Here is a 12,015-nt window from a genome sequence, read left to right on the forward strand (position 1 = left end):
TCATCTTAAGCTTTTATTTCTTATATACACATCGGGTTTTCTTTAGAGGCAAAGTCTATGTCTAAATATTCTAAATCAAAAATTCCATTTCTTTATCTCTTAAAAACCAAGTGAAAGAGGATTCGTGACCTTTAAGTGCATGGCCATCATGTGTGGAGTTTCATCATAGTCACCGAAGGTATTGGGAAGACCTAAGAAAGCATATTTCAACCATTACTGGAAATTATTTTCACAAACAGATATAGTATTTGTAAAGGCTTTAGGTTAAAAGGTTAGAAAACTTTTTATTTATAATTAAAGCAAGATTACTTAAAAAAATAAGAATTCTTAGTGTTAAACATAATAAGTACACAGACAACATATCGAACAGCAACAAAATCAGAGAGGAAAATAAATATCCATTATTTCTTTTTCATTTCAAAGAAAAGTATCACTACTACATGGGACAGAATTTCCCCACCTCTAGCCCTCCCCTTCCTATAAAGGAAATTAATTCTAGTCACCTAGCTGCCAGAGGGGAAGGTTTGAGGGAGTACCACACATCCTTTGAACTATCAAGCACCGGGCATGCAATTAAAAACAACCAAAATACAACCCATCCCCTTTCAAGTAAGTTTTCCCAAGTAAGACTTCAGCATCTAATTATCCAATATCCTGTTTTATTTATTATCCACTTCTAGTTATCTTACTCCTAATGCTCAAAAACATACACCAGGAAATCTGGTTAACCCAGGATGGATTATCAATATTAAGTGGACCGCTTAAAAGTTGTCTACATTTACCTTAGGAATTTTTATATACCATAAATTTGAAGTCCTAACTTAAAAGGAGGAAGAGTAACAGGCTCTTCACCTGCTCATCTGCTGACACAGTGGGACAAAGCAGGCTCTCTCAGGGCCTTTCGCTCATCGCTTTGGCCATGCCCGCACGGCAGGCACTGTCACCAATTCCAAGGCTCTGGTCAGTTAAGCAATGAGGCCTCATCCCCCCAAGCTTTGTCCACTTCTGACACTTTCAGGCTGAGCCAAACTGTTCCTTCATATCTAGAGGGAAACAGCTGTCCAGACCCAAGTATTCTTCATTTAAAAAATTCCTATTAAAAGCTGACTATATCCTAAGATCTGCAAAACAAACTCTTTTAACCCAGATCTGTTTCCCTATCTACTCAGTCTTGTGTATCTGGATTCTCCTATGTGTGACTCCCCTGAAGCACATACCTGCGTTGGGATAACAGAGAACATAAGCTGTTGTACATTTTCCAATTGTTTCAATAAAAGGTCTCATTTCAGCGGCACCCAGAGCACAATTTAATCCAATGCTGAAAAAACAAAATGAAGAGATTAGAAGCACCCTCTTTTATGCTAAATATTTATACATATACAAAGTTATGATGAGGAAAGCAGTATATTTTAAACCAAGCAGATAATAAATCTCTTGATTTGAAGTACATTTAATTCAGCTCCAGTCAAAGCCACCTCATTGATGTTCCTTGCAGCACTAAATATTTCTGCCCATGTCTGCAACATTAGATGATCTTACAGCTTAAGGATCCAGACTATAAATAAAAAAATAAGTTCACAGTTTCATCACTGGTATACCATGAAACAAAAATGTCTGCAAATTACCACTGCTAATAAACACTGATTGAAAAGCAATACTGAAGAGAAAGAAAAAGGAAAATCGTGCAGGTAGATGGAATATTAATGGTATATGGAAGACACTTTAGGAGTCTAGGAGATCAAGACTTGGCCCTTGCTCCAACTGACTTGCAACATGACCTTGGACTTAGAATTTGTCATCTTGTAAATTAAGTGGGTTGACTTCTAACCAAGGAGCTCTGTGTTTTGCAAATGAAACTTACTGCGACTCAAAACAGATCAAAGCAGAGCTGCTAAACCCCTCCAAAGCCACTCTCAGTGGGAGCTGCCAAGGCCTTCAGGAATTCAAGAATTAACTATGAAGTGACTGGGACTACGTCATCTTTAATTTTTTCATATTTTACTTTTTTCCCTTTATGATGATTTCTTAGTGCAATGTGATATACTAGATTAGAACCTGGAACAGAAAAAGAAGAGTGTGGAAAAACTTGAAACCTGAATAAAGTGTGGAGTTTAGATAACAGTAATATGTTTTTAGTAATATGTTTTAGTAATATGTTTTGCCGAAAGTATCACAGGCAATGCAAGATGTCACATTAGAAAAAAGTAGATTAAAAAAAAAAAACCAGCTGAAGAGCATATAGAACTCTCGTACCAAATGTGCCACTTTTCTGCAAATCTGAAATTATTCCACAATAAAAAGTTTATTTAGCAAATTCACTACTCTCATTTGTGGTAAAAACCCCTAGTTTACTAGGAAAAGAAGAACACTTCTCACACTGGTAAAGCACATCTATTTTTTTTTTAGAGCACACCTATTTAATGATGTGGAATTAAACATTTCCCCACATGATCTGGAACAAGGTAAGGATGACTCCTCTCACCTCCTGCTAAATGTCACGCCAGGAGTCCTAGGAGGGCATTAAGAGAAGATGGAAAACAAAAGGTATGCAGATGGGAAAGGAAGAAACAAATCTGTCTTTGTTCACAGGTAAGACTATCTATTACTATTCCAACGATTCATCTAAAACGCTCCTTGAACCCAAACTGTAAAGTACAAGGTTCATATACAAAAGTTAGAACTGTTTACCTATACACTAGCAATAAAGCAATTGAAATTTGAAATACAAAACATAACACTATTTACAATGGCACCAAAACAAATGAAATACTTGTGTATAACTTCGAAACTCTGATGAAAGAAATCAAGGCAGATCTAAATAAATGGAGATATATCCCAAGTTCGTGAACAAGAAGATTTATTATACTAAAGACCTCAATTCTTCCCAATTTTATATACATTCACACACATCAATTAAAATCCAGCAAGTTATTTGTGAATATCAATAAACTGATCCTAAAGTTTACATGAAGAAGTAAACAACCCAGAATTGCTAATACAATTCTTGAAGGAGAAGAACAAAGTTGAAGGACTGATACTACCTGACTTCAAGATGCACTGAAAAGCTAAAGGAATCTCTGGTATTGATGAGAGCACAGAGCAATGCAGCAGAATGGAGTCTAGGAACAGAATCAACTGACCTTTGACAAAGAAGCAAAGGCAATCCAATGGAGAAAGGATTATTTTTTCAAGAAATAGTGCTGGAACAACTGGATATTCACATTTGAAAAACTTAATCTAGACACAGATCTTACATCTTTCATAAAATTAATGCAACATGGTTAACTGTAAATTGCAAAACTATTAAAGATATAAATATAAATATAAAGATTATATAAGAGATAAATCTACGTGACCATGGGTTTGGCAATGTGTTTTAGATACAGCACCAAAAGCAGGTTCCATGAAAGAAAAATAAATTGATACAGTGGACTTCACTAAAATTAAAAACTTCTGTCCAATGAAAGAGCAGACTTTAAGAGCATGAGAAGACAAGCCATAGATAGGCTGGGAACAAATACTTGTAAAACACATATATGGTATTCACCTTTTTTTTTTTTTTAATTCTTAAAACTCAACAATAAGAAAACTACCCAACTCAAAAAATAAACAAAAGATCTGAAAAGCAAACAGCTACCTCAAGGTGTTGTTGCCAAAATTAAGAGAGCATAAAGCACTTAGAACTGAGCCTGGCACACAGCAGACTTCCAATACATGTCTATGACTCTTATTTTTATGGCCAAGACTATAATAAAAGTTCACAGAGCACTCTGACAAGAACATTGACCTGGGCTGGTAGGAGAGGGAAGGGTCCCTGGAGAGGACCCTAGGGACGGACTGAAAGGCTCACGTGTGGGGATGAGAGTGCGAGGCAGGCACGGCCTCCAGACAGAAGGAGCACACGCATGGACAAGGCTCAGGAGGAAACTGTGTATACTCTAGGAGCTTCCATCTCATCGCCATTTTGATCAGAAAAATAGAGAGATATGTTAAAATACAAGGTAAAAGCCATGCTAATTTTTAAAAATAGTTATGTATTTATTTGGCTGTGATGGGTCTTCGTTGTCGCACTTGGGATCTTCAAACTGGTTTAGCGTGAGAACTTTGAGTTGCAGCATGTGGAATCTAGTTCCCTGACCAGGGTTTGAACCCAGGCCCCTTGCATTGGAAGTGCAGAGTCTTAGCCATTGGACCACCAGGAAAGTCCCAGCCATGTTAATTTTAAAGATAAAAATCTGAGTTTTAGAATTCCTACTTTATTCCAAATTAGGCTGCTTCACCTTATTCCCAACTAGGCTGTTTCTGGTTGCTCCACAAGCAGGGAGGTGAAAAAACCTTGCAGTTTTTAAGTGCTGATAATAGATTTAAAGTGTTTTTACTGGGCCAAGGCAGTCTTAAACTATAAGAGGGACATTCACAGACCAAAACGCAACTTCCTGGCTTGTCCACGGAGTATAAGAACTCTCCCAGTAACTCAAATTGATTCATTTAGGCTGTGGTCTTCTGACGTCCTCAGAGCAGTCAGAATATAGCTCAAGGAAAGTCAATATTTCACACAAGTGATACCATGGGAATATGAAGAAGCCATTCACTCCCTGGTCACAGACTGCAGTCATCATAAGAGATGAACCCCAAAAGGAATGGAAGCAGGAAAGAATGATCACTCACCAGAGTGGGTCTGCATGAGACACGCTGATGACAAATGCCTCCCCAGTCTGGCCAGAGAGAGTCCGCCCACTTTTATCAACAATTGTCCCTGAAATCTGAATTGACAAAGTAAACTCAGTCAACCACATAGACTTAAGAATACAGTCTCAAAAACAAAATTAAAAAGCTTTAAAAAAAAAAAAAAGAAAGAGAACTGCAGCACTCCAACTTTAAGGTAACACTGTTTAACCATGGTTGGAAACAGATGAATGCAAAGTGCCCAGGGGAGGGGCTGGAAAGCCACAGAAACAGAGAAAAGGGAAAGTCAGGGAGCTTTAGGATTCACACCGCCAGTGCTCTTGGAGAAGACTTTCCACAGATATTTAAGGTCATCCTGGTCTCTTGCTGTTCAACATCTGATTCGTCTAACAACGCTTGTGGGTTCTAATCTACTCTCAGCAAGCAGTGTGGGCCTGCCTAGTGCATCAGTGAACTGGCAGTCTGCTGTCTCTGGTGGTGGACACTTCATGGTCAGATTCAAGTCCATCCCTCCTTGGGCCCTAGAGACAGTGCGCCTTTGACTCTGGGGGACCAACTCAGCCAGGCTTCCTTGGAACCTTCCTGCCTTTCACCAACCACCTCTAGATTCATTGTCTTCACATTTCCACAGATAAGACTGCTATTGGTCTGAAGGTGGTGGTAGGAAGTTAAAATAGTTGGTTCCTAAAAGATGATCAATACTCTCCAAAGTTCTATGTCAGGAAAACTAAAACCCCACCCTCAAAATGATGATATTAAAAAAAAAAACAAAAAAAAACACAAAATTCATCATGCAAATACTTTAGAACTTACAAAGACAGGCCGGGGAACATACTCCTCTTCAAAAAGTTTTTGGACTGCAAACAAAGCTGCCTGCCAGGGAGAAAAAGGACATCTTTGTTACGAGAGACTGTGTCAAAGGTCACAGTCTAACAGGCTGATCAGAATGTTCCTTTTACCAAGGCCTCTTCAGATAAGACACATATCACGCTCTCTGGGGAGAAGAAAGAAGTCCTCCATGTAACATACAATACCCACACCCCTTTCTCAAGGTAACACTGTACATATTCAGTTCAGTTCAGTCGCTCAGTTGTGTCCGACTCTTTGCGACCCCATGAACCGCAGCACACCAGGCCTCCCTGTACATCACCAACTCCCAGAGTTTACTCAAACCCATGTCCATTGAGTCGGTGATGCCATCCAACCATCTCATCCTCTGTCGTCCCCTTATCCTGCCCTCAATCTTTCCCAGCATCAGGGTCTTTTCAAATGAGTCAGGTCTTCACATCAGGTGGCCAAAATATTGGGAGTTTCAGGTTCAGCATCAGTCCTACCAATGAACACCCAGGACTGATCTCCTTTAGGATAGACTGGTCGGATCTCCTTGCAGTCCAAGGGACTCTAAAGAGTCTTCTCCAACACCACAGTTCAAAAGCATCCATTCTTCACTGCTCAGCTTTCTTTATAGTCCAACTCTCACATCATTACATGACCACTGGAAAAACCATAGCCTTGACTAGATGGACCTTTATTGACAAAGTAATGTCTCTGCTTTTTAATATGCTGTCTAGGTTGGTCATAAATTTCCTTCCAAGGAGTAAGCATCTTTTAATTTCATGGCTGCAGTCACTATCTGCAGTGATTTTGGAGCCCAAAAAAATAAAGTCAAGCCACTGTATCCCCATGTATTTGTCATGAAGTGATGGGACCAGATGCCATGATCTTAGTTTTGTGACTGTTGAACATTAAGGCAACTTTTTCACTCTCCTCTTTCACTTTCATCAAGAGGCTCTTTAGTTCTTCACTTTCTGACATAAGGGTGGTGTCATCTGCATATCTGAAGTTACTGATATTTCTCCCAGCAATCTTGATTCCAGCTTGTGCTTCCACTGTACATATTACAACAAAACAAACACTGACTGGAAGTCCACCCATGAACTAATATTTCCCCTGAGGAAGAGCTGAAGAGCTACTCTGTTTCTTCCTTCTCTCAATCAAAACTAAAAAGAGAAAAACATGAAGCCTCTACTTCCACAGCCTCACATAAACAAGGTAGGTACATGAGCCAACAGTGTTTGTCACTGCAAAAAAGAATATGAGTTAGAATGGGCTGTAAAGACACGAATGCTGTGTTAATCTGTACTGTCCATGTTTTCTTAAGTTCCAAGACCAGAAACTAAGTTCCTCTAATGCCCAAAGCTCTTCCATATCAGAACCCACAGACAGAGATACCGCATACCTAAAAACTATAGTAAGGTAGTATTTTTCACCTATTAGAGTGGAAAAGACCAAAAAGTTCAATAGAGAGGGTGTGGTGAAAGCAGCAGCATTCCTGTGGACTGCTCACTGACTGGAGGATAAATGAGTACAATCTCGGAGGGTACCTTGACGCTGGAGATTGAAAGTAACAGTGCCCAGACTCTCTAATGCAGCAATTTCACGTGTAGAAATTTATACTTAAAGACACTGTCAAAAACGTATGCATGAGGATAGCCACTTTTTATTCCACACACTATGTACCTTTGTGCATATGTAAGGAATACATGCACATCTGCACACTCACACGCATACTTTTCTCTGAATGGAATCTCCACAGGGCCGCCACACCAGTAACAGCAGCTGTCCCCGGGGAAGATGGCTAGATACCCAGGGAATGGGGACAGGGAGGATATTTACTTTTTACTCCATACATTTATCTTGAATTTTAGAATCGTGCATATATATCTGACCTATGCATCCATGCACATACAGTAACTATACATGAAAATATTCAGTTTCATAATTAAAAAGTACTTTTTAAAAGAAAGATAGCCTTTCAAAGTTTCCTTCATTCTACTGGACTCAGTTAAAAATACTCGAGAATAAAACAGAATTGAGGAATTTGATTTAACTTGAATAATGTTTATTATGTTATATGACAATATATAAAATATGTTCTATTTCCTCACTTCATGAGGGGAAGCACCCTAGCCCACACCCCAGCTCAGCCCCCTTTTCCTCCTTTAACTCACCTTGGCATTGGCAGTATCAAAAATAGTTTCAATGAGTAAGATATCCACTCCACCATCCAGAAGCCCTTTGGCCTGCTCTTTGTATGCTTCAACAAGTTCATCAAATGCTGCAGAAAACAAACCATACCCAGGACATCAGTCATCACTGTCCTTTGAAAGCCCAGGACACACCAAATTCAGGCCTGGCTCCAGGTGAACTACCCATTGCTGGTTCACAGGCATAATTTAAGGGCAGCACCACATTTTGTAAGAAACACGGCAGTGATGGAAGTTAAACCAGCGAACTAAACACTGACTCTCCTAAGTACTCAGCACGCAGGCTCACTTCCCACGTGAGCAGAGAACGAGCCACTGGGTGGGGAGGGACGTCATCTCTTGAGCCCTGGCTCTTACTTTAAGATCTTTAAAACAGATCTTTCCAGGGATGGTTTTAATCAATCAGTTCAGGGAAGACTGTGAGGAATAATTAGAGAAACATGTCACACTGATCTGGACTCATGACTGGTCGAGTCACATTCTCTCACACCTTCTGGGGTGAAAGTCCGCGGTTCTGTCGATTTTGCGCCTGTCCTCTGACACCAACTCTGTCAGAGAAGAAACCTGCCTGGTGTGCAATTTCAGTCTCGGACACAAAAGGGTACAATTGCTCCTAGGTAAAATTTTTGTTCAAAATGTCATCTATTTCCATCTCAGAGGTTATCCCACTCCCCATTTTATCTCTCACCCAGGAAAGGAAAGATGCACATATATTCAACAGAGTAGCCTACTTCATCTTACATAGTGCAAGAGAAAGGAAAGCTCTCCACTGCCACACTAAGACCAAAAGAAGCTCCTGCCACATGTCAGCCCAGAATGAGCAACTCCTAGTGGGAAAGTGTGGTATCTGGAACCAAAATCTACAAATCGCACTTGCCTGAACTTGTCTTCGACACAGAATTCATTACCACACATGGTATCATTACTATTCAGCTCCGACCGTTTAATTCTTTTTGTTTTTTTGCAGTCTAATGCTTAAACCAACCTAGATTTCTAGCCTCCTCATAAAATTTCAATGCATGTATGCTTATAGATGCTGGTGTATAATGTTAGTCTGTATATAACTGCTCCCTGACAAATAAAGTGGGGTCTAGTGGGCTATTCTATAAACTGACCAAGGCCTAGTATCTATATTTGCTCAACTTCTCAGTTTAAAGTTTCATTTTGATTGGTTTTGTTTCCACAGCTAATAAAGAAGCCCAAACATAACAACATGGATCTTTGAAAACAGACTCAAGATAAATAATACTAATCCAATGACTAATAACAGCTCACTTTTATTTAAATGTCTACCACATCCCAGAGACTGCTAAGCCCTTAAGTCACAACAACCCCGAAACAGAAGCTGGCACTGGCCCCATATTACAGATGAAAAGATTACTGAAACACTGAGGTACTTGCCCAAGGTCAATGATTGTATATGATACTCACTGATGTTCCTGTAATCTGGTTTTTCCACAGATGGGGACACAGAGAGTGTCTTGTTAGTTGGACCCAGAGCTCCTGCCACATACCTCTTAATTCCTTTGGGAAAAGAAAAACAAGTGTGAAATCCCTAAATAGCTTGCCCTTTTTGTTGTGAGTCAAGAGGCCATCAGATTTTCCCCAAAACACAGGAATGCAATTCTTTGTCCATCACTCTGAAAGTCAAAAAAGCACAAAAGCCTCACTTTTTCCCTTAATTCAACAACAAAACTTGACCTTACCTGAACTACAAGAGGCTATTTACAGTTTTTACTCCACTTAGTAGACAATTCATAGATTTTACTGCAAATAGATATTTGATTATGAGGGCCATCCTGGACCCCACTGGGGAAATTATGAAACATGAAGTGCACATGTGACCTCCAAGCCAATGCAAAAACTGAATTCTCATATCTGGCTTCAAAGAGTTTCAGATAGTAATCCTTTTCTATCACAACAGCTATGTGAAAGTGAAAGTCATTCAGTCACGTCCAACTCTTTGCAATCCCATGGACTGTAGCCTGCCAGGTTCTTCTGTCCGTGGAATTCTCCAGGCAAGAATACTGAAGTGGGTTGCCATTTCCTTCTCCAGGGGATCTTCCCAATCCAGGGATCGATCCCAGGTCTCCCGCATTGTAGGCAGATTCTTTACCATCTGAGCTACCATGGAAGCATCACCACAGCTATACTTGAACAAATTCTCTTTCTCCCTACCCTTAAGAAACCTTGAAGGTCATCAACATAGGTTCTGCAAAATTTCCTCACAGTAGCATTGATCTTGAAATGCTCGCCACTGCTGTATTGCAGGGCCTTTGCAGGGGAAAAATATTAAATCACGGTGGGTAATTACAAAGCCTGAAATTAAAGTATAAAGGAGATCAAATCTTACTTTAATAACTCTTTAAGCATTCCTGAATAATCTTTCCTCTAGGCTAGAGTCCTGGTGCTCCTAAGAGCCTGACATGTTGTGTTCATTTACATATCCTAACAGAAGCAGGGGGCACACTGCTCATCACCTGTGGTGATTTTACCCAAACGGTTATGTTTTCCATTTACCAACCAATCGATAACCCAGCTTTTAACAGGTTACAATATTCTTTACCCACCCCCACCCCCAAGCTGGACAATAATGTTGGTGTAAGAAAAACGTTCTTATCTTCCCCTGCTTGGCTGACTGAATATCCTCTGCTCTGTGACTCTACTGGGGCAATAGTCTATGCCCTTCCACATTTAACATTCTCTCTCAGAAACAGAGTTCCTATAAATTGCTGCAGTCTTCATTAGTATGCTGTGTTTAACTTCCTAACAATTTTGCTTTACATCTTTCCTGTTGGCAACAATTTCACATTTCCAAATCTTAAGGGGTTCCATGTATTTCTTCTATTCCTTTCCCACCCTCAAAGCCTCCCCTCCAGCTGGTGCCCAAGTGTTCCTGTGGCAGCCAGCCAGGAGGTGAGCTATTTTGGGGAGCCATTTTTCAAACCCCAGCAAGCCTGACGCTACTGTCAGCCTCTTCTGTGCTACACAACAGCGCCTTCAAAGACATGAGTGGTGTGAAGTGGAAAACACGCGAAAGAGAATCTCTCTTTACCCAGGTAAGGAAAACCTCAAGGATGAGGGTCGCTTGACAGGGATAAGATCAAATATCTTAATGATCACCACTATGACCAGAGCACTCGGCTGTGCCTCAATAACCTGAAGATGTGCTTCTGAAGGTAGAGAAATCATCTTAGCTGTAGACGGATGGGGAAGCCATGGTCCTGGTAATAAAATCAAGATATAACATCGAGTAAACACAGAGCATGAGACAGACAGACCCATGGAGACAGGGTCCATTCAGAGAGACGCTGAATGCCTGATTATGAAACTGCAGAGAAGGAATCTACAAACAAGTACATGATGGCATCTGCAGCGTTGCTCTGGGCCAGCTGTCACGGAAGGAAAAACGGCAATAAGCACAGATTATTACAGCTAAGAATATCAAAGGAAGCAGCTCTTTTTTTTAAAGGAAAAAAAAAAAGGAGAACAAGGGTCCTTACCTGTCTGGAGAGTTATCTCCTCGGCTGCTTTTCTGGCCACTCCCGCAGAGCACATGTTCATCCGGTAGGCCTAATACATCAATGGCAAGTGTTAGTTTGTCCTTCTTTACTTCCATAAAGTAAGTAAGGAATTCATGACCTTCTAAAACTCAGTTTTACTCAGTAAGAAAATTCAGAGTGAATTAATTTGAGGTCTGAATAAAATCTTAGCCAATAAGGCCTACCAGCTGCCCCAGCAATGAAGCCAACAGGAAAGGCAAGTCTTTGGGAACTGCTTTTACATTCCTCCCCAAAACCATGAGCTAGCTGGCAAAAAGGGCAATCTCTGGACATCTGGCACATCAGAATAAGCTGATGTCACGAAATAGGCTGAAAATTAAAACAATAACAAAAACACAGTAATGGGGAATCACGGGCTTCAGAGAGAGGACACCTGGGTTCCAGAACCAGCTCTGCCACCACCTGCCTAGGTGGTTTCCTCAGCAACTCCCGCAGGCCCTGGCTTCCATCACCACACAATGGCTGGGGACACTGGGTCTGAACTTTTCGTAGATTATTAACCTCTAGAGAATCTGGAGAAGGGCCATGAACCCTCTCCTTATGACTAAAAGGCAAGCATACACAAACGTCCAAAGCAGTGTCCACAAGTTCTATTGAAGTATAGTCAAGCCCATTCATTTACGTGCTGTCTATTGCTGCTCTCGCACTATAATGCCAGTGTTGAGCAGTTGCAACAAGGACTGTATGTGCCAACAAAGCTTAAAATATTTACTGCCTGG

The 12,015-nt window shown here is 40.5% G+C and overlaps 1 protein-coding gene across 3 annotated transcripts in view; it reads right to left on the reverse strand.

Annotated features, from left to right (window-relative positions):
• Positions 1-12,015, reverse strand: part of MTR (5-methyltetrahydrofolate-homocysteine methyltransferase) — a 125,257-nt gene that overhangs the window by 88,601 nt on the left and 24,641 nt on the right. For all 3 annotated transcript variants that reach the window (XM_043477017.1, XM_043477016.1, XM_043477015.1), the window contains exons 4-10: positions 11,237-11,306; positions 9,165-9,257; positions 7,698-7,804; positions 5,500-5,559; positions 4,669-4,763; positions 1,218-1,318; positions 130-191 (exon numbers count right to left, since the gene is read on the reverse strand). In XM_043477017.1, coding sequence (XP_043332952.1) covers positions 130-191; positions 1,218-1,318; positions 4,669-4,763; positions 5,500-5,559; positions 7,698-7,804; positions 9,165-9,257; positions 11,237-11,306 — 588 coding nt within the window. The remainder of the gene's footprint in view (positions 1-129; positions 192-1,217; positions 1,319-4,668; positions 4,764-5,499; positions 5,560-7,697; positions 7,805-9,164; positions 9,258-11,236; positions 11,307-12,015) is intronic.

The sequence above is a fragment of the Cervus canadensis genome, chromosome 8, assembly GCF_019320065.1.
Source record: "Cervus canadensis isolate Bull #8, Minnesota chromosome 8, ASM1932006v1, whole genome shotgun sequence".
NCBI classification, from domain to species: domain Eukaryota; kingdom Metazoa; phylum Chordata; class Mammalia; order Artiodactyla; family Cervidae; genus Cervus; species Cervus canadensis.